Source organism: Zingiber officinale, chromosome 2A (assembly GCF_018446385.1).
Source record: "Zingiber officinale cultivar Zhangliang chromosome 2A, Zo_v1.1, whole genome shotgun sequence".
Lineage (NCBI taxonomy): Eukaryota > Viridiplantae > Streptophyta > Magnoliopsida > Zingiberales > Zingiberaceae > Zingiber > Zingiber officinale.
The window spans coordinates 160739612-160763996 of record NC_055988.1 but is presented as its reverse complement, the minus strand read 5'-3'; the positions used below and the strand labels follow the sequence as shown (position 1 = coordinate 160763996).

The following is a 24385-nucleotide window of genomic DNA, read 5'->3' as shown; positions in this document are numbered from 1 at the left end:
TCAAGCAATCTTCCGCAAGGCAATGGGTTACTCAATAGGCGATGAACATCTTTGACAAGGAAGATAAGGACTCGAAGACGCAAAGCAGATGCTGAAGTGATGCCCTTGCACCTGGTAGGAATACAACAATTACAGGGTGGCTAGTTCCATATCGATAGACTCAACACTGAGTGTGGGGTCTATAGCGATCAATGGGCACTGGAAGGCAAATCGCAGGTTTGTGCCAAATGACAAACACAAAACAATAATTCACAAAATCTTTGCATAACAAAGAAGATCATTATGACAACACCTCATGTGCTAACCATTAGACCCATCCGAGGGAACGTATAACAAAGAAGATCATGGACAGTGAGCAAGAGGAACATCTCATCAGACATTAAACAACTATTTCAAAAAGGAAAAAAAGAAAAGATCAACGATTAACCGAGATATGCACCTTAAGAGATAGAAGATTGACAAAGCATTTCTAAATCATGTAATTTTGCACAAGTTTCATCAGCAACATGAACAGACCACACTGTTTCAGTAATATTTTCCTGGAACAAATGTAAATATGGATTCGAGAGAAACAAAAAAAAGTAGGAATGAAAAATAGAATCACTAAACGGCAGCAACCAAGGCACACCGAGCATTTGTGAAAGTGGAGATGAGCGAACCAAGCTGCAACTTGTCATTGCAGGCAAAGCTCAATCGATATCTGCAGTTCAAAGCAAGAAAAATGATTTTGTTGGAAAAGAATAAGATCAAGTAGCCTTTCTAATCCAAATGCAAATCTACTATGGCAGATCCAATAAGAAACTAGTAGGAAGGAAGAACTACCTGCTTTCAGTTTGGCAAACAATACAAAGTGGTGTAAGTGCAACAATGTGGTCGAAACTCAAAAATTAATTTCTCTGAATTTAACATACAGTTTCCCCATATTTGCAAAATGCCACCATGGTTTTAGTATAAGATTTAAAATATATATATATATAAGTGCAACAAAGTGGTCGAAACTCAAAAATTAATTTCTCTGAATTTAACATACAGTTTCCCCATATTTGCAAAATGCCACCATGGTTTCAGTATAAGATTTAAAATATATATATATATAGTTTTTGTTTGATAAATCTAAATTTTAAAATTATTTATAACTTCAACTTGAACTTGATAATATTTTTAAGAATTAATCTAATATAATCAATGCACACTTATTGTAATCATTTAAAATACAACAACAACAACAACCAAGCCTTTTCCTACTAAGTGGGGTCAGCTGTATGAATCCTTTTACGCCATTGAGCTCTATCTCCTATTATATCATCATCTATATTTAAATAAATTTTATCTTGTTTTATTATTGCTAATCAAGTCTTTTTTGATCTTCCTCTTCCTCGTTTGATATGTATGTTTATCATAGTTTCACATCGCCTAACTGGAGCATTTATTGGTCGTCTAAGTATACGTTCGTACCATCTTAAACGTGTCTCTCGGAGTTTGTCCTCAATAGATGCAACTCCGACTTTCTTTCTAATGCTCGCATTCCTTATTTTGTCCATCTTCGTATGTCCACACAACCACCTTAACATCCTCATCTCTGCAACTCTCATCAAATGCTCATGTGCTCGAGTCATAGCACAACATTCAGCTCCATATAACATAACAGGTCTAACAGCGATTTTATAACTTACCTTTAAGTTTAAGAAGTGCTTTACGGTCACATAAAACATCCGACACTCCCCTCCATTTCACCCATCTTGCTTGTATTCTATGTAAGACGTCTCTCTCAATCCCTCCATCATTTTGTAAAAATGATCCTAAATATTTAAATCTCTCGGTTCCGGGCAACTCGTCCTCTCCTATCTTAACAATTGTTTCATTACTTCTAATATTGCTAAACTTAAATTCCATATATTCTATCTTTAATCTACTAAGTTTAAAATCTTTCCCTTCTAGTGTTTCCCTCCATGATTCTAACTTAGCATTTACTCCTTCACGTGTCTCATCTACCAAAATAATATCATCTGCAAACAACATGCACCACGGTATGCGCAGTAAGTTCATTCATAATTAGTGTAAAAGATAGGGACTTAGGGTTGATCCTTGATGTAACCCCTGAAGTCTTTACTCTGGTCGTTACATCCTCATACATATCCTTAATTAGTTCAATATATGTTACGCTAATACCTCTCTTTTCTAAAATTCTCCATATAATTTCTCTTGGTACTCTATCATAAGTTTTTTCTAAGTCAATGAATACCATGTGCAGATCTTATTTTTGCTCCCGATATTTTTCAATTAATTGTCTAAGGAGATGTATAGCTTCTATTGTCGACCTTCCAGGCATGAACCCAAATTGATTTTCTGTCACTGTGGTCTCCTTCCTTAATCTTTTTTCTATTACTTTTTCGCAAAGTTTCATAGTATGACTCATTAGTTTAATACTCCTATAGTTTGCACAATTTTGTGCGTCTCCCTTGTTCTTATATAAGGGAACTAGAGTACTTATCCTCCATTGATCAGGCATTCTTTTCGTTGTCAATATCATGTTAAATGATTTTATAAGTCATTCAATATCTTGTTTCCCTAAGTACTTCTATACCTCTATCGGAATATCATCTAGTCCAACAGTTTTTCTATTGTGCATCTCGTTTAAAGTTTGTTTTACTTTTGAAGCTTGAATTCTACGATAAAAATTAAAATTTCTATGCTCATTTGACCTAATTAAATTACCTAAGTTAAGTTGGTCACCTATACTTTATTAAAAAGTTGATGAAAATACCTCTTCCACCGCTCTTTTATTTCTCCATCATTTACTAATACCCTATTACATTCATCTTTAATACATTTTATTTGACTAAGATCTCTTGTTTTCCCTTCTTACTTTAGTTATTCTATAAATGTCTCTTTCCCCTTCTTTTGTATCCAATTTTTGATATAACCGTTCAAAAGTTTCATTTTTTGCTTCACTCACTACTTTCTTAGCTTCTTTCTTAGCTATTGTATATTTTTTTTAAGTTTTCCTCTTTCTTACAAATATATAATTCCTTATAAGCTATTCGTTTTTCCTTCACTTTCTCTTGTACTTTCTCATTCCACCACCAAGATTCTTTACTTAATGGTGCATGTCTCTTTGACTCACCGAGTACACTCTTAGCTACTATTTTCAACTTTGATATCATCTTATCCCATGTTGTATTAGAGTCATCGTATATTTCACCTAATGCTTGTACTTCTACCTTCTCCTTAAATATATTTTGTTTTCCATCCTTTAACTTCCACCACTTAATTCTAGGAATTGTATATATTTTCTTTCTATTGATACTATGTTTGAGGCGTATATCCAACACTACTACCCTATGTTGGGTAGTTAAGCTTTCTCCAGAGCTGACTTTGCAATCTTTACAAATATTTCTATCCATCTTCCTAACCATAAGAAAGTCAATTTGCGATTTATTATTCCCACTTTTGAATGTGACTAAGTGTTCTCTTTTATTAAAAAACGTATTAGCTAATATAAGGTCATATGCTATTACAAAATCTAATATAGTTTTCCCTTCCTCATTCCTCGTTCCAAACCCATAACTCCCATGTACTCTCTCATATTCTTCATTTTTCTCTCCAACATGCCCATTTAGATCATCTCCTATTAAAATCATTATATTTGGTGGAATATTTTGTAATATTTCATCTAAGTCCTCCCAAAACCTTGATTTGGTAGCTTCATCTAATCCTACTTGTGGTGCATACACGTCAATTATGTTCATAGTTTCTTTCGTCACTATTATCTTAAGGGCTATAATTCTATCTCCTTTTCTAACTACTCCTACAACTTTATCCTTTAACAAATTATCTACAATGATACCCACTCCATTTCTTGCTTTACTCTTTCCAGTGTACCATAACTTAAAACCCGAGTTCTCTATCATCTTTCCCTTCTTGTCTATCCATTTTGTCTCTTGTACATACAAAATACTAATTTTTCTCCTAATCATCATATATACTACCTCCATTGATTTACCAGTGAGAGTTCCTATATTCCATGTTCCAAATCTTAGATTATTAGTTTCCCTATCATATTTGTTCTTATCTAACCTATGGTGTGACCCAAGTTCTTATGGAGATGTAGCGGTCTTACAGCCGGACCCTGTAATGCGAACTCTTGTATATTTATCACTACACCCGAGTTCTGGAGATGTAGCGGTCCTTGCGGAGACGTTACAGTCGAAGCCTGCAACGCGTACCTTCCGGGGAACAACCTAGCATTAGCGCAATAGTTTAATGGATTCATTCATTGAATATTTGCCATAGTTTGACGTTGGCTGGCAACCTAATGCAACCCTCCTTTATCCGGGCTTGGGGCCGGCCATCATGGCCAGAGTTGCAATCATTTAAAATAATAAAATAATAATAATAAACTAATTAGCTTCCTTAAACAAATTAATTTTTATTTAATCAAAGCATTATATAGAACACTAGTTGTTCCTTGCGCTAATTTTCCCATTGCTTAATCCCAAGATCTTTCTCGGTCTCTAAAAGTTAGAACATGAAAATAAATGTTCCCTTACATTTTAAATTATATTTTTTAATTTTTTTAGACAATTGATTAAATCAATTAAAATTAATATTTTAAGTTTTAGGCCTAGTGAAAGTCAATTTAGAGCTAACTGGAGCTCATCGAGTAGACATGCAAGCAATTATGAGAAAGTTCAAACTGGAGATAATTTGGATTTATTTTGATTAATATAAAATTAAACAAAGTTTATATGTAGGCTAACGGATTCAATTATATTTAATTAGGATAATAATATTTTTTTAAAAAAAACTAGGAATTATATCTAATCCCTCTCGTCTCCATTTAGACCTGTTCGCCATGCTTGTTGCCTACCGCCGCAATTGTTGTACTCGTCAGTTCTCTCTAAGCCTCTTCTTTCCCTTCAGTCTATCTTCTTTCCCTCTCTCCCTCTCCCTCCCTCTCTATCTCTGCCATACGCTATAGCTTTGATGCTAATGTTAAAGCATTCGTGTCTAGGTAAAACAATAAATTTCACTTGTGCCAGGCGCCAGCCAATATAGCTCGGCACCTCAATCCATATATTAATATGAATATCTTAAGTGGTTAATTATTTTTAAATAGTAATTAATTCAATATCAACTAATATTAATCTCACATAACAAAAATGTATCTATGTATGACATCATTAGATGAGTGAATGAAAATCCATCATTTATTAAACTTTTTTTAAAAAATATCATTTAATTGATCATTTAAACTATGCTCATCTGAATTTCCGATCATGCTTCAGGAGTCACGAGATGTAGGCATAGTTACACATGATATTCATTCACCTTGAAAAAACTTATAACAGAGTCTCAAAAGAATTATATGAAAAATTATAGAAAAAAAAAAGATATTAATGTAGCGTTTATTAGAATAATTAATGATATATATGAGAATGTAATAATAAGAGTGAAAACTCCATGTGGATTAACTAAAGTGTTTCCTATAAAGATAGGATTACATCAAACATCAGTTTTAAGTCCATATATTTTTATACTAATTATGGATGGGCTCACTAGATACATCTATGATGTGTTATCATGGTGCATGTTATTTGAAGATAACACTGTTTGGATTGATAAAACACGTAAAAAAGTAAATGCTAAGCTCAAATCTTAGCAGAAAATCTTGGAAGTAAAAGGTTTTAAACTTGGAGTAAAGAGGGTTGATAGAGATGTTTTACATAGGATTTAAGAGGGTTGAAGTTGAGAAGCGCCAAATGTTCTTATGATTGTAAGATACCTCTAAAGCTTAAAGGAAAATTTTATAAAACAACGATTAGACTTATTATGTTATATAAAGTTAAATGTTGGACTATAAATCAAGCACACAAGCAGAAGTTGAGTCATAGAAATGATGATTTTAAGGTGGATGTGCGTGTATACGAGGAAAGAATAAATAAGAAATAAAAATATTAGAGAGAATCAAAATTACACCTAGAGAGAAAACTCTAAAAGATGCATTTAATATGGTATGGACATGTACTTAGGTGACAAATAAACACCCTATTAGGCGATGTGAGGTCATGACAAATATACACATTAATCGAGGAAGAGAGACCAAAGAACTCTTCTTGGTTAGTAACGATAAAATAGGATAAAATTCATTTAAATATAGATGGTGATATAACGAGCCAAATGTTGTAAGATCTATATAGTAATAATGGCTTGGTTGTTGGTAACAATAATATAACTTTGTTTGTCTTGATCATCACAATTGGTTATAAGTTAGTGTTTACTATTAAGTATTCTAAAGTTTCAATTAACAAAGGGTAACCTGGTGTGCAAAGCTCCCACCAATATGGGGTCCCGGGAAAAAATCTATTGTATACAATCTTACCCTGTTTTGCAAGAAGCTATTTCCGAGACTCGAACCCGTGACCTCTATGTCATACGGCAGCAACTTTACCATTACACCAAAACTCAGCCTCCTAAATTTGAAATTTAGGAAGCAATGCTATATCCAATTGAAGATAATTTTGAATGAGCTAAAGAAATCCTTAAATTTGAGACGAATAAAAGAGTATCATATCAATAAATGTCTCACCTTACCTCCCATTATATTTTTTATAGTTTATGCAGATGGTAACATTATTACTAAAAGCATGCTTTCATCCACATGTTCAAACCAAGAATCTAAACAAGCTGAAGTTCTTTCTTAAGAGATTGTCCTAACACGAGGTGATATTAATATCACCCAAATAAAACATATTTTGATACACATGAGGAAACTAATAAGGGGCCTAAGACAAGTGACACTAGTGAATTCCAATTTTAGATTGATGATAACTTTAGTAATTGTCACTAGTCAATCTCCTTGAGCTTTTATTAAATAGGATTAGAAGTATTGGCAGGCAGATTCAAGAATTTTCTATGTCAAGAATGCTTGGAAAATGACACATCCCATACATGAAAGTGGTCAATGGGAATCTCTAGGTTCCAGATTACATGGAAATAAATTGGGCTGTCTCTTTATCCATGCTAGAAATCCACATGGAAATATTCTCCTAGAAAACAATTTAATATTTTGGAAGGACATGTGCCAAAAAAGATGGGCAAAAAAAGACTACTAGGTCAATTGCAGAGGAATAATACAAGGTTATGGCTCTAGTCATATATGAGCTTAGCTGCTTCGACAATGAAACTGCCATGCATATATTACTTGCAATCTAGTATTTCACTAAAGAATAAAACATATGAGATTAATTACCACTTTGTTAGAGAAAAAAAAGGTATAACTCAAGGAAATTTTCACCTTAATTGTTGGCTCCAATGATTAACTAGCATATTTGCCCAATCATTAAGAGGTTGTGAAATTATATGCAATTGTAACAAGCTAATCCTTTTTAGTAGTTTTTGGACAAGCTTTAGTAATAAATAGATAATGACCTTGATGTAGCGAAAGCAAGTAGAATAAAAGTTAACCTGAATAGCTAAGAAAATATCAAGAAAAAAAGAAAAAAATAGGGTTAACCTGTTGATTCACACAAAATAATTAAAAAATATATTGAAAATAAAATACTCAGAATAATTTTTATTAATCTTCAACTATCCTTAATCAAAAGCTATGCCTATATTTATAAAACAAGCTACAATAATCGAATATGGAAAATATTTTCAAAATGAAAAGTGCACAATTAAGGAAAAATATAACATCATGTCTAATGAATAATAAGGAAATGGAATCGTAATCAAATTTTGATTTTCCTAAGATGATTTATTGTAAAAATAAAATTCTACTAAAAATTTAAAATAACAAATTTACGGTATGATGGTAGAAATTTACTTGAAAATCCACCAATTTAGGCATTTTCACCTTATTTGGCCTTGAGATGATCCCAATGTGCCAAAAAGAAATCTTGCACCACATCATTCCTCTTCCAAATGCAATTATAACTCCACATTGAAAATAATATATGGCAATTATATAATGCAAATACATGAAATATGTTCAATATAATGAACATTGTAATGTTGATTAAATAGTATGCATATAATTAATATTCGACCATTCATAACTCATAAAGCACGTGTCTATAAAACTAACAAGTTGTGATCATTTTGGTTCAAATGAATCAAACAAGATTTTTTTTAACTGAATAAGAGAACCACAAGCAATATAGGGTCATAAGCGGCCACTATGTCAAAGTTCATATAAGTGGCCACTATGTCTCAAACAATGACTTTTTAAGACCATAATTTGAACTTTTTGTATGTTAATAGTATAGTTCTATATAAACTTTAAACTAGGTATAAACTTAATCTTTGTGGTTTGAGGTTTAATTCAACTTTATTTTAAAAAATTGGGTTTATAGTGTGGTGAACTGATTTTTTTTAGTGTAATTTAAGTTTGAATGGGTTTAGTTTCTTGCCAAATCAAATTGAATTTTAAGTGGATTGATCAGTTCAAGAGAACTAGAGTTAGGTATTTTTCTTCAAGCCAAAACCTCAAGCCAACCCTTCTCCTTAGCCTCCCTCATTTGATATTATCCATGTCGATCTCTTAGACAGTGACCATTTTCCCTTTCATGCAAGAGTCATATTCTCTCTTTTAGCAGTAGCCGTGAGCAGTTCTGTCCTCTTCATGTTGTGTGTGCAAAGAATCCTTTGCTCTTCCCACTCATGAACAATGGGCCTGCCCTACCTTGCTACTCATACTAGCACTGGCTTTGAATGTTAACATCAACTTACATTTTGAATAGGTTCAGCAATAAAAGGTGGCGATTGTAGTGACTTGACAGAGAAGATTGTTCTTTTACCAAATATATGTGAATGATAACACAATTTTATAATAAAATAATAACCAAAACCTTTCTCATCTACAATGGAGAAGCAATGCTACTCTCCTTCCAAATCAAAGTTTCCCCAAAATTCTAATCCGTTGTTTAAAGAAGCAAATACTAAGGGTATTGTCTGTCTGCATCAACTTTGGATCATATTTCATTCTCCTTTTTGAGGTGTGAGCACACCTCTTTTGATAGGGGCAAGATCATGTGTTAGAGGTCAATCAGGAAATGCATGAGTATTGAAAAAGAGGGTTGTCATGAGAGGTGTTTTCATAAGCCATAAGCCCTCTGAGGATGTGCATGTACATGTTTCGAAAGGTGTGATATATTCTGTATTATGCAAAAAAGGTAAAATCCGTCACCCTAACAGCCCCTCACGATTGCCCCACACCATTGGGAGGGAGTAAATCAGGAAACTGAAGTTAGTTATCACATGGGAGGATAATTCCTCGGGCTTTGCCGGGATTCTATGGACGGTGTAACATGATGTGCGATTGTATCCATTATAGAGCAGGAGACTTAAATCAGAATTTAAGTTGCGAATAGTTATGGATCATACTATGATCCACATGGTTAGCCTTGTTTGGCCAAAATCCCTACAAAGCATATATTCGAACTTAACCTAGGGTTAATGGTTAGTAAAAGCTCTAGTTAACACCCTAACTTGAGATAGGCCTTATTTACTTTTTTTTTCCTAATAATCCAGGTATCCAGTTCTTCGAACCAACTAATCCTATTGGTGACCGGCCAACCCCATGGAAATTTTCCACAGGCCACCAAGGTAAATCCGGAAGTGCAAGCGGCGCCTTGCCCAGCAACCAACATCCTAGATTTTTACCCTATTGTATGCCGTAACTAGGAATTTAACCATGGGTGCTTGGGGAGCACCTCTATCGTTGTACCGTAGCCACAGGAGCCTTATTTACCTTTTAAATTCCTTTGTTTGTGTTGCTTAATGGATGCATTGATAGCATTTTATATTTTTTATCATGTTTTTGTTGCTAAATGTGTAGATTAATTCAGTTGTATTATGATGCATGCTTAGAGTTGCCATCCTTATTCCATGATATGCTTGTCTAGAGATTATTCTTTATCACATGTTATACAATCTAACATGTCATACAGGAAAGGTCTATCCAATCCATATATGAAGAATCAATACATTAGTGATTGTAATTGTCACATGATTTGTCATCAATGCCCACATGGAACTCTATAATCACCAAGTTAAAATTCTCAAGTTCATGTGACTTAGGAAATATTACAAGATGCATGATAGTTATAGCTGTCAACGAACAAGGGTCACATGACTTCGGGAATATTGTGATGTGTGCGTGGTTGTAAGTTATAACACTAAAGAACCACATGACTTAAGGGATGTAAAAAAAGATGGAAAGCATGGCTAGAAAAGAGGATGCCAAAAGATAGTCAGAACCCATCACTAGCTGTCAACATCCAACGGATGCAGGGGGAAGAAATAGCATTGAACAAAGAGGACCCAAGCAAACAATAGGGTTGGGAGAGGATACGTTGGATTTGTCAGGAAACTAATCATTATTGTTTTATTACAGTAGACCAAGTGCTAGAGATAAATCTATTTTTTTGGGGTAAACATGCCTAGACCACCCAAGTAGTTCTTTGGTCAGTTAGGTGGTCCTCCTGGACCACTTTTTGTAATAGCCATTTGGGTCTGCTTGGTGTCCTCATAGAAGAAGGTCGAGATTTGTTATGCACTTGACTCATGCCAGTTGAGACAAACCAAATGAGTCACGCAAATATTGCACAATACTACCTCAGCACTCATAGTCCTGTGTCGGCTAGGGCAATACAGCTACTGGAACCCCATGTCAATACAATAAAGGTTTTGATGGGCCTACCAATGGAATGAAAAGTTTTGTCCTTGCCAAATAAAACAGCAAGAAAGTTACACCTTGGCTATTACCCATTATACCAGAATTAAATACATCTATAGAGTCTTAGCCCTCCCAAATAAATAGCATCATGATGTTTCAATCTTTGATTATATGATTAAGCATGGTGAGAAGAAGCATGGAAATAAACAAGTCTAGGTCTTATCAGGCACCATAAAAAAAAGTTCATACTCTATATCTGCCAAATCATTGATTAGCTTGACTCGGATAGTAGGTGGCATTTTGATTTTGAAAACAAACCTGAAAATACACCTCAGGATTAGTATGAGCATAAATGAACATAGTATAAAAAACATTTCCTTTGGTTTCATACATTGTAACCTCCCTCACGATATCCACCAACGCCAGTCCTTTCCTCATTTTGACATCAGATATATCTAGTCAAGTAACAAAGCATTAAGGAACCCAATATTTGACACCCTCTTGTAAATGAGATAGGAAGCAAAGATTTCAAGTGAATCTGGAAGGATACAATTAAAAGCAGATTTAAAGGACTCATTCAATAACCAATAAGCAATCTGTTCAATGTCTTTTGGCATTGGATTTCCGGTGCACAGATATACAGCTTCTTCGTTTATATGCTGAGATGACATATGGGTAGACTGCAAACATAGGGGGAAAAAACAACAGCAGGATTGTCAGTATGACAGGACCACAAAACAAAATGACATGTTTGCAAAAGAAATTAGCAAAGAAACCCAAAGGTTACTCAACAATTCGGAGAGAAGGAAAAAATTTCTATTAGCAGAGAATAAACCAAATTAAAGCCAGTGACTTAGAAAGTAGAAAAATCATGCATACACACAATTGAAAACCAGTTCAACAGAACAACTACGAATGCTCACAATCCTAGGATTGATTTAAAAATCAGAACATGTAAATTTTGCTTGGAGATAATTGCAAACATAGGCCAAGGCAAGGGTGGCATTTCCTTAAAATTAGAGATCTAGGAGATAACTTATACTTGGAATTGCAGTGTAAGTCAACAGGGGAAAAAGGAAGAACCCTTTAAGAAAAAGAGAATGCAACTTTTGAAATCATATTCACACAACAAGCCTCAACAAATATAACCAAAAACATAAAGATATGATAAGCGGTTTCCCAACGTCTAAAGATTGTCTGTCCAATAAAAATCTTCTCAAATAGATTGGACTTTCCTTGGGATTGCAATATACTTTTTGGTACCTGATGTAGCTTTGCTTTCCCTCTCATAATAAGAACAAGAAAATATTTTGTGCACCTAGCAGAAACTTCCAAAAAACTAAATCTCAAAGAAGCGAGAAAGAACAATTTCTTAGTATATAGGTCTTTAGATTTGTATAAACTGTACCTTGGTGAAACAAAAACGTCCATATGTATAAGCACTCGAAGAACTGATGACTGAACAATATCAGAGTGACTGCCCAAGCATGTCTAATATGTCGCTTCCCAAGGTACAAAATGAAGAGCTAACTAATAAAGACAAAAGCAATTATGCATGTAAAATAAAATATCCAGCATCAGACCTTAGGCTCACACCTCGCACAGATAAATTAACATTGAGGTATTAGAAAAAAAATTTTCTCTATCGGTAAACTCATTCTTCTCCAAAGAGATTTCTCAAGGATTTCAAATACAAGTTTGGTTAGCAGGGAGAGAATATGTAAACAGTTAGAAAGCTTCCTTTCAGATGTTTACAACCTAATAGTTGTTAGTTTAAGCTTCAAGATGCCTTTAACAAGTTTCAAGATAAGTTTACTAAGCATGAAACCAGTTCATTAGCTTTGATTCTTTATTATTTAATTCCTTAATGAAGTGATTTAAGGTAGAATAGTTCAAAAATCAATAAGATTTATTTAGCTGATCCACATACATATAACAATACTAAAGACAATTCTTTATAACAACTAAATCCACTTTTTTGCATGTAAGAGATATGTAGTTTGGCAAAGATGTATGGAAGTTGAAAAAAAAAGAGGGCAAGCAAGTAGTACACATCATTCGCAGTCATTGTGACTTCTCAGTTACTATAAATGAAGGCCGAATGAATCTTGGACTTTTAACCTTGTTATATGCCTTTCAGATGAGCTTTAACAAGTACTAAAATTTCAAAGAAGACAACTGATGACCAAAGGAAGGTGATTATAAACCATAAGTACCCAATGTTTTATACAAGATAACATATGTTATCCAACTAAAACAAGTCATCTTTTGATTCCAATAAAAATATATAAACCTAAACTAACCTGCAAAATATTCAGAGCCTTTCTCATATCACCATTGCTCAGCCTCACCAATGATGTCAACCCGCCCTGATCTACGTCAAGCCTAAAAAGGATACCAGTTAAATGTAAATTATGTGAAAGTTTTAGCATACCTGCATGCTAGAAATAAATAGTATCTTGACATTTGAAAAGATAGCAAGTAGATAAAGCAAGTGTTTAAGGCTAGTACTAAAGTATGAGGACATATTTAGAGAAACCAAAGAACTATACAGAGTTATACACAATAATTACAGTTTGTGCATCTTCTTATGATGAAGTTTCCCACGTTGCCACGTAACTTTGTGTAGGATCATGTATCTAGCTAGAGGGGGCGAATAGTCACTTAAAGAATTTTAAAAATATGTTAAGTCCTTTGATTATATAGAACAGAGTATGCAATGAAAGATTAATATAATTAACAAAGCAATATGTAGCTGAAGCAAGTAAAAGTTCACAATAGCTAAAATGCTGCGAAAATAATTAAAATGACACAAGTAATTTAACGTGGTTTGGAACCCCTAGGTTCATATTCCACGGCCTATCAATTCCTTAGGTGAATCGGCCACCCACCCCTACCCACGCCGACTATATCATTATTTTTACAAAATAATAAATAGATAAATGTTAAAATAACAACTCAAAAGAATAATCGACAAACAAGTTGTTACCCAGGTATCCACGGTTCGATCCTCCGCTACGGCGCATTTGTAGGGTTTTTGTTCCTCCATGCAACCACGGGATGCTGGGATTCTGGGCCGCCCGCCGATAGCGCTTCCCGATTTACCCTAACGGTCAGTGGGAAACTTCTATGGGGTCGGACCGGTCGCCCCACATTCGGTGTTACCTGTTTCAACATTTTACCCCCGGGCAATGGTGCAATATGGTTAGGCCCTCCAATAGATAACCAAGGGATCTAAGATTCGAATCTCAGCTGTGGCAGAGGATTTTTTTTCTCCAGTGAGAAGCGGGACTAAGAATGTTGACCATCTGAATGGGCCTCCATGAACACTTCCCGATTTACCCTGGTGGCCGGTAAAAAACTTTCGTGAAATTGGGCTAGTCACCTCCAGGATTAGTCGGTTCAAAGAGTTAATACTTGGATTACCCATACGAAGCTATCTAATGCCCTCGCAATGCTTGAACAAAGAATTTGAGCACAAAAAGCTAGAGAATCGATGTGGTTTTCAATGATTTTGACATTTCTAGTGTCCTATCTCCCTTTTATAGTCGTTTTTCGTCAACCAAACCTCCCTGTTCAATCACCCGTACAATAATTTATCTGCACTCGGTTGTTGTGACTTATCCTTTTCCAATTGTTTAAACCCTCTTTTTTGATACCGGAGATGCTCCATGTTAGCTTATCTCCATCCAAATACATTGTTTTTCTAGTGCATAATCATCATTCAATCTCCCAAATCGCTGCCACATCAGCAAATAAAATCTAATCCTTTATCACATTAGTATCTAGACTAAGTCATGCTCATCGCTTCATCTGATTGCCCCAAACCTCCTTTTTCGATTGTCTGAACACTAGTTGGCCAGAAACCTTGTTTAGTCGCATGGAAAACTTAAGTGTTCCTACAACATAAAGTTAGTTTGAAAACATATAACAAATATTAGTAGAGAAACTAACTACTCGTCAATTGTCTAATTGACTTTGACTTCAAAACACATATTGGTTTCTAGATCAAGTCAGCACCTAACTGAAGGGTCTACCCATGTTCCAGATATAAGAAGCTCCCTCACAATGTTCTTTTTTAAAAGGACTTCTCTTGAACTTACCTTTTACCCGGTGCTTACTAGCACTTCTTACCTACCTGATATTTGGTCATCTAACCTATCAAGGCTTCTTACATGCCCAATATCAGGTCTCCCCTACCAGGTCTTCATTGTCTAATATCAAGTACACATGACCTACCAAGCCTTCCTTTCTTGATATTCAATCTCTCTTACTTACCAAGTATTCCTTACTTAGTATGTGGTCCACCTAACCTACTAAAGCTTCCTTTGTTAAGTTACCCGCGCCTACAAAGTTGGCATACAAATCAGATCATATAATGTCTAACTTAAACTCTATCATAGATCAAAACCCTAGGTTTGATTGATGAGTGCTCCTTGTACCAACACGTTGATTATGCCTTCCAATTGGGTTTAGACAACGATGAGTGTACCTCAACAGAAAGACCCTCTTCCTGTGGGATTGAGTCACTCAGGTATCATTTGGTGTGGCCAAAATTCTACAAAAACAAAACCCAACAAGCATAAGCATGAAGCAAGAAGATCAACTTTTATTCATTGAATCCCCCACACACACTGAATGGATAGAATACATCTGGCTTGAGCAGTTACTAAGAGTGTATAAAGATCAACATGGATCATATGGCACAAAAGATTCACTACACAATCAAGCTTTTGGTTCTAGTTCCCACTCTTAGGTTGTTGTGTCTTCATACCAAGGATCAAACTCTAAATTGATTATTTAGTGACACCATGCAATGGTATTTGGCCTTGCTAAGTCAGCTCTTTTCATTGACTGGTCAAAGCTAGCCTACAATTAGAATTCAAACCAATTCTTTCTATTAATAAAATAGATCAGACATTGACTAATTAGTAAATCAACTCAAAGGAAATCAAGTCATACCACCTTAAACAATGGTATAAGCTCGCATCTTTTGCACCATATTCCTATCTGTCTAACTCCCTTTCCCTTTGTTGGATCGGCATAAGTAGACTTAACTAATTCCACCCTATCAAGTTCTTCCAGAAGAACCCAAGAACCAAGCTAATGGCCCATTTACTTGGAAGGATAGAGGCCATGTATATCGTTTCATGCCTGCACGCCAATACTAGAATGTGGAAGATCTAAACTATGGTGCAATTTTAATCAAGAGAATAGCTAAACCACAAAGGGAGAATCTTTTGTTGCTAGGAAGTCTAAGGTTTGACATTGATGCACATCAAGAAGGCTTCAAGCTCAGGCCCATGAATCAGATAGGAGTTGTTCAGGATAGTGCCTGGATAGTGTGCACGAGTAAGCAACAGCCCTAGTTGAAAGTTTAAATGGTTGGCAAGTCTTTTTTCTTGTATTCATTTAATGATCTTTCAATCTGTTCCATATAAACTTATTCACTGACATTAGCCTCAATCCTACCTTCTAGAAGGGGTCTTTTCCTGGGATAACTTCCAGGCTTATATGACTGTGATGCATTCCTCGAGGTATGGGATAAGTTAGGTGTTGTCCATCTTCTAAAGTTAGAGTTGGATCCGTGATTTTTCTAAAGAAATAGTCCCTATATTACTGAATGGTTACTCCTTCAAATGCCTTGTTTCTGTCATTGGGCGCATTCATTCCTCCTCCAAAGGTTATCAAATAATCAATATACTGTTTATTCCTCTTTCTTATGTATCTTAATGTTTTCCCCCAGACTCCCTTTGAATGGTGATTTTCATTCTAGTTCGCGTGTGCAAAAAAAATAATATTTTTTCACCTTTTCCACGTCCCTTTCAGGTTTGCTCTAGTTACCAAACCAATTCAAATGGAATGCGACAAAGATGTGTGAACCCAGTGGCCCTCCCATACACCCATTCTGGTGCAAAAGACAATCCACATGTGATATCATACCCATCTCCATGAAATTAAACAATTGCTCATTCTGCAAATCATCAAAATCTTTCAACTTTAGCCTTTATGATGTCTTTCAGATAGTTTGATACTGACTCTTAACAATCATAGAAAGAACCTCTTGTCAAGTACAATTTATTACTAGTTTCAAAGTAGCTTAGAGCTTCCAGTTTTCATTTTCAATCGCTAGGTCAATAGGCAAGCAATGGTTATAGAGACTTTCCTTTAAATAAGAACTTTAGAGCAATCAAATTCCGCAGAAGTGCACAACTGTTTGTGAAGAGATATAAAGTGAAGCAGGTCAGTTTCCACAACCATAGCACTCTACAATAGAATTTCAATGTAATCAAACCAGTAAGTTAATCAAGAACAAAGTGTACACCACATCACAATTCATCAAGCATTGGACAGTTCCTAACCCATAAGGAATGCTACAATATTGTAACTCTCTGCTACCTATTTTGAAAAAAGAGATATCCAAACATTGTAAACCTGATCCAAGTTATCGAGCAATATAGCATGGATCGGATCAGCCTTGAATAGACCCCTTAAACCTCACAAGAAGAAATGTAAGATAAATTTAACAAATACCACATTGAATTGGGATTGTAGGAAGTATCAAAGTTGCCACCTTTGTCAACTGAGATAAAGAAGAAAGGTATCATATAATAATGAATTAGTTTTACTTGCTAATAACTACTAAAAACTCTCGCAAGCTAAATAATCTTAACAGAATAATGTAAAATAGAAATCATCAGGAAAAAGATAGAATGCATTCTTTTCTAAAAAAAGACCCTTAACAACAAAAAATAGCCTGATTATATAAAAATCATATCAACCATAAAGTGAAATAAAAAAAACACCTCCATGCCAGATTCAGCCAATGCATTTTGTTCATTCATAAATGTTTAATCAATAACAGGAATAAATGTTTAATCAATAACAGGTTACACCAGTAAAAAAATGGCAGTTTTGTTCATTCAATTTTGCAGTAAATCCAATTAGAATAAATCTAACCCTTCAGCTTTTATCACATGTTCCAAGCGTTCTCTAATGTTGCTTGAATCAAGTGGAGCAAAACGAAACCGAGTGCATCTTGACTGCAGAGCAGGAATGATCTTGTTCACATGATTACAGATAAGAGCAAACCTTGTGCTCTTTGTATGTTTCTCAATCACTTCACAGGGAAAAAAAACTCATATCAAGTATATAATTACTGATAAAATCTTGAGAACTAAAGTGGGCATTCAAGAAACAAACCTCGTCTCAATGCAAATTGAGCATCTTTGGTCATGGCATCTGCTTCATCTAGTAGGACCAACTTTACAGTAGACTTTGTTCTGAAGGAAATCAGAAAATGAAATGGTAGGCTGGTTTTACAGAAAGTACTAGAAGATGATAAAATCTATCCATGTATTTAATGTATTCTTTTCAGAATGAGATATAAGCAGATTTTAAGCATAAGTGAAGTATGCATCCTTTTGTAGTTTGATCTAAAATTGAAGATAGTAAAAACTTTCAATGAAGTACATATCTACCACAAGCTAATCAGGGTGAGGCCTTGCATATGATTTTTCAAACTCCCAATACAACAGTAGCAAGCTTATTCATTATTCTTTGTTATATCTGTTTCTGTTAAACCTACATAAATTTCAACAACAGAAAAGAACACTAGCCCTCTAATTGAGTCAATTAATAATCTTATCACATTGCAAAATAAATTTGAAAATTAATAAATAAAAAAAATGCATCATAAAACCATAGTTTCGGGTGCTATTTTTACAAGGAGTAAGGCAGCATGATATTTCCATGTGTACCCAAATAAACAACAATCTCTTGGACTAGAGCTTGAAGTATTCCCTAGAAATACAAATTTAAGCATGTGGGTTTTTCTTGGCAAGGTGTAGTTAACTGCCAACTTCCTCCTAGGGCTGTTATGGCTGCCAAATTATTGATGTTGCTGCACCAACATGGTTAGTTTCTCAAATGCATAATCATAAACAGCCAAATTAGAAGTGGATGATAAGCAAGATCATCACAGGATGGAGAAACAAATTATCATATGTTCTTTGAAAATAAAATCAAACAACTCTTCATCCACATCTTGCTTTTAACAGGTGCATCCTAGAGTTCTTGAATACATCTTGTGGCCTATCAGAGGACAAAAGCATAACAAACCCATGAAAAGAGGAGCTCAAATTTGATAAAGAAACAAAATGAACAATAAGATGTGAAGTGCAGATATGATTATCTTTTAAAAGAGTAATAGAAAGTATACATCAGATGGTGGATGTATCAATAACAGAGCATCTGCAAACAAAGTCATCAGTGGAGATAGAGTCTAATGAAAGTTTCTCCCTACACTTCTAATGGTATTTTGAAGTTGGATGACTCTGGTGGAGGCATGGAGGGAGAGAAAGCCATGAGCACAGAGTTAAAATAAGGTTTTGCTGTATTACTTCAATAATTACACCTAATTACACTCCCTGTTTATAACCTTCAAACTTAATCACCCTTATCATATACACAGAGACCTCAAACACAGTTTATATTGCATGTGTTGGTAATATGACCAGTATGGCTTTGAAACTAAGTAATTCCTCCGAATATGAGATTAGCAAACATCAATTTTAAATTTTCTGGGTAAGCAGTGTATTTAAAATCTGGTAATCATCCTGAAATAAATTTAAAGTCATTGTTGCACTTCATTGATTAATCTTTTCACTTCAAATTGTGCTAATCACAATTAAATACATCAAGATGATAAATCATCTTGTCATACCATGGTATTTTACTTTACTAAAACTAGATATCATTTAAATACTTTCTATGTATATCTCCCACCCACCCACCCACCCCGCCCCCAGAAAGAAATTGAGTAATCTCCCTCAAATTGAAAATCTCATTTTCATCCTCCTAGATTCCAAAAGTGGTCAACCTCCTCTCCCTCTCTCGATTGGAAAGTCTTGTTGCCACCTAGGGGTGTCAAAATTGAACCCAACTTGCCAACCCGACCCGAGTAGACCCAAAAAATATTGGATTCGGGTTGGGGGTTTTGTGTTCGGGTCGGGTTGGAGGGTTTTCGGATTGTATTAGGATCAGATCATATTCGGATTGACATTGGTTGACCTGAATTTAGGATTTAGTGAGTTTTTATAGTGCCCGGTGCACGAAGCTCCCGCCATACAAGGTCCCAGGGAAGAATCCATTGTACGCAGTCTTACCCTGCTTTTTTGCAAGAGGTTATTTCCAGGATTCGAACCCGAACCCGTGACCTTTTGGTCACATGACAACAACTTTACCGTTGTGCCAAGGCTCCACTTCAGTGAGTTTTTTAGAAAATTAAATAAAATTTTATTTTAAAAATTAAAATGTTTTTATGTATATCAATATCAAAGTTAGTATAATAATGATGAAGTACTAAGATAAAAGTGAAGAATTATAAATAAAATAGCAAAAAAAAATACTTTTTTATTTGGGTTGGTTGGATTATCCGGGTTCAAGTTCTGGTTTTGGATTTTTGGATTGTGTTCGGATTCGGATAGGGTTCGGGTTGGGATTTTTTTTTTTTGTAAAATCTTTGCTTTAACCCGACCCGAACCCACCCGAATTGACACCCCTAAATGCCACCCTCACCTATATTTGGAAGCTTTGTCAAACTTGAAATCTTCTCCCATACTCCTCATTGCTTTTAAATCTATGATGATATTAATTAACTGTACCATAAATTCTCTATGTTACGGTAATGTTCTACACATACCATGTTGGTCTACAATCATGTAACACTAACCATGTTACAGTAATGTTCTCCCATATCTCTAAACATGCATCAGCCTCAACATAAATATAGCAACACTTAGCTGGTAGTAATCCCTAAACATGCATCATCATGATGATGCAAGATGATCTAAAAATTATCAACATAAACAATAAATAGGATAAAGTAGGCTACATGCTATGAGCATATAATCCAAGATGTGTATATGGGAAGCAACGCAAGTAATGCACCAATAAGGTAAAGAGCCTCCATAGGGTTATAATTTCAAATGGAGCCTCTATAAGCCATTAATCCCATGGTAAAGTCCTCACACTAAGGGTTTTGACCTAAAGGAATTAATCACAATGCAAACATCTTTCCCACATCATTTCTCTTTAGATTTTCCTTGCAAAACTCCTCTTTATTTTTATTTTTCCTACCATGCATACAATCACATAAGATATTTGAAAATCTTTATGATTTTCTCTAGGAAACACCTCTCATAACAACCAAGGTGGTAAGGATCCCACCTGAAGAACAGGACTTGTCAACGATGGCACCTCTCATCTTCTATGCATAATACAACAACAACCAAGCCTTTTCCCACTAGGTGGGGTCGGCCTTCTATGCATAATATATGAGACAAAAATTTACGATGAGAGTGGATTCATGCATCTTATACTCAATCTTAGTAGGATATCAGGCAACTTCAGTGATTTAGAGGGCATATGACAATTAGGGTTGCTAATGCCTAACTAAGGGATCACATGGCCTATTGATAACTCGATGCTTGAGAGGCCTACCTTTGAGTCAGTGCCCATTTTGTTGTGGTGTGCATAAGTTGTGTGCACAAGCATGGAGGTATACATATGATACTTGTACATTTTGCATGCTTACAGTGAGAGATAGACTTGTGCTATTGTGCTGCATTTACCATTCTACAGGTTGACCTAAGGTGGGGTGTCAAGGTAGCTTCTATTAGACATCCTTTCTCTTGGAGTTGTAGCTTTCTCTTGACTTGAGTAGTTTTCCCATCTTTATATTATTTATTTTCTACATTTTCTCTTTCACGATTATGAAACTTGTTATATTTTATTTATTTATTGCTTTCAAATCTCATGCATATTTAAGTAGTGTTTGCATTATCACTTATTGAGCATTGTCTAGTATCTTAACGACAAATACCATGATTGGCATGAGATAATTGTCACACTAGTGTCTTCCTTGCCATGGGAAGAAGCTCACTTGGGGTGTGACAATCTAATCACCAAATGACAACGCCTTCCTCATGAAAAGTGTTGAATGACTTTTTAATAAATAGTTATACTATTCTCAGATAAATGTAATATTTTTTTATTTTTAAATGACCATATCTTTGCTTTTGTTAACCATTTAATATATGCAAATATATATTGCCTTCATTGATTTAGAAATTCAAGCCACACAGTCTTAGCAATTCAGTGCAACATTTACTAAGAAAATCATTTTTCAGAATCCATACAATTTTAATCTCAAGTGATATTCTGAGGGGGAAACACCTTCACGTTGAAACCATAGCTTCCTTAACAAAAAGGTAAATTCTCATCCCTTCTCAAAATGGAAGCTATAACAAAGAGTAGGCGACAGAGAAATCTCAGATTAACCAGGTACAATTAGAGGGGATGGGTGGGTCATTTCTACGACCAGCAGAGCTTTTACATGTTTGAAAAGACTACTCGTGTGCAAAATATCTGTCTTGCATGAAGGAAAACAACAAAAGATGTGGATTGGCCATTGCCTGATTAAAGGGAGAAACAACAACAACAACCAAGCCTTTTCCCACTAGGTGGGGTCGGCTGTATGAATCCTTTTACGCCATTGAGCTCTATCTCCTATTAAATCATCATCTATATTTAAATAAATTTTATCTTGTTTTATTGTTGCTAACCAAGTCTTTTTTGGTCTTCCTCTTCCTCGTTTGATATGCATGTTTATCATAGTTTCACATCGCCTAACTAGAGCATTTATTGGTCGTCTAAGTACATGTCCGTACCATCTTAAACGTGTCTCTCGGAGTTTGTCCTCAATAGATACAACTCCGACTTTCTCTCTAATACTCTCATTCCTTATTTTGTCCATCTTCGTATGTCCACACATCCACCTTAACATCCTCATCTCTGCAACTCTCATCTTATGCTCATGTGCTCGAGTCATAGCCCAACATTCAACTCCATATAACATAACAGGTCTAACAGCGGTTTTATAGAACTTACCTTTAAGTTTAAGAGGTACTTTACGGTCACATAAAACACCCGACGCTCCCCTCCATTTCACCCATCCTGCTTGTATTCTATGTAAGACGTCTCTCTCAATCCCTCCATCATTTTGTAAAAATGATCCTAAATATTTAAATCTCTCGGTTCCGGGCAACTCGTCCTCTCCTATCTTAACAATTATTTCATTACTTCTAATATTGCTAAACTTAAATTCCATATATTCTGTCTTTAATCTACTAAGTTTAAAATCTTTCCCTTCTAGTGTTTCCCTCCATGATTCTAGCTTAGCATTTACTCCTTCACATGTCTCATCTACCAAAATAATATCATCTGCAAACAACATGCACCACGGTACTGTGTCTTGAATGTGCGCAGTGAGTTCGTCCATAATTAGTGTAAAAAGATAGGGACTTAGGGCTGATCCCTGATGTAACCCTATCTTTATTGGAAATGCTTCAGTTATTCCGCATGAAGTCTTTACTCTGGTCGTTACATCCTCATACATATCCTTAATTAGTTCAATATATGTTACGCTAACACCTCTCTTTTCTAAAATTCTTCATATAATTTCTCTTGGGACTCTATCATAAGTTTTTTCTAAGTCAATGAATACCATGTGTAGATCTTGTTTTTGCTCCCGATATTTTTCAATTAATTGTCTAAGGAGATGTATAGCTTCTATTGTCGACCTTCCAGGCATGAACCCAAATTGATTTTCTCTCCTTCCTTAATCTTTTTTCTATTACTTTTTCCCAAAGTTTCATAGTATGACTCATTAGTTTAATACCCCTATAGTTTGCACAATTTTGTATGTCTCCCTTGTTCTTATATAAGGGAACTAGAGTACTTATCCTCCATTGAAGATAGTCCCACCTCAAAGCGCATTGTTCTTATATAAAGGGAGAAAGCAAGAAAAAATATATTAAGCGCAATAGGACCAATAGAGAACATAGTCGCACCTCAAACCAAACGAAAACTAAATTTTCAGCAAAGAAAGAACAACTGCCAATATAATTCAGACACCTAAACCCGGAGACAGAACCGAATTTGTACCCAGAGAGAGAGAGAGAGAGAGAGGAAACAGGGGAAGTATTACTTAAATAGGCCAACAAAGAACAACTAAGAAACCCTAGTGCTGTTAGTAAGCGAAATTAAAGAAACCGAGTTCGATTTTTAAACTACCCGAAGGAAAGACTTCTTGCACTGGCAAAATTCTGAATCTGCTGGCGAACAACATCAATGCCCCTATCATCGGACGCGTTGAGCTCCAAAATCATATTTTTATACTGCGCTCCATAGAGCTTCCGGGCAACAGCCAGGATCGTGGACGTCTTTCCAGTCCCCGGAGGCCCGTAAAGGAGAAGATGCGGTAGCCTATTCTCGCTCGTCAGGCGATCGACTTCCCTCAAAAGAAACAAAGAAACGAAAGAGAAGCCGCAATGAAACATTTAGAACCAGAAATGGCGAAGAACAGGAAATCGGGAAAAGAAAATACTGGTGTCTATGATGTCACGGTGGGCGGCAACGTCCGCGAGGGATTGGGGTCTATACTTCTCCACCCAAGGCGCAGATTTGGGGTCACTGGCAAAAAGCGATTTCCCCTTGTCGGTCGTCGAAGAGGGTAGCGAGGCATCGTCGATCTCCATGGGAGCACTTGCTTTCGCCATCGCCGTAAACCCTCCTTGCTCCTCTCCCGGCCTCCTCTGCCACGCCAAAACCCTGAGGGCGAGCGGGATTGTGGGTTTTCTC

At 35.5% G+C, this 24385-nt stretch overlaps 1 protein-coding gene across 1 annotated transcript; it reads right to left on the bottom strand.

Annotated features, from left to right (window-relative positions):
* Positions 1–417: 417 nt before the first annotated feature.
* On the bottom strand, positions 418–24385 carry LOC122042919 (replication factor C subunit 3-like). The gene is made up of 9 exons (XM_042603315.1): positions 24132–24385; positions 23819–24035; positions 17885–17964; positions 17642–17801; positions 12985–13066; positions 11232–11361; positions 11073–11136; positions 10931–10999; positions 418–700 (listed from the first exon to the last, which is right to left on the bottom strand). Exons 1-9 carry the CDS (start codon positions 24301–24303, stop codon positions 604–606), a joined length of 1071 nt encoding a protein of 356 aa, XP_042459249.1. The 5' UTR covers positions 24304–24385; the 3' UTR covers positions 418–603.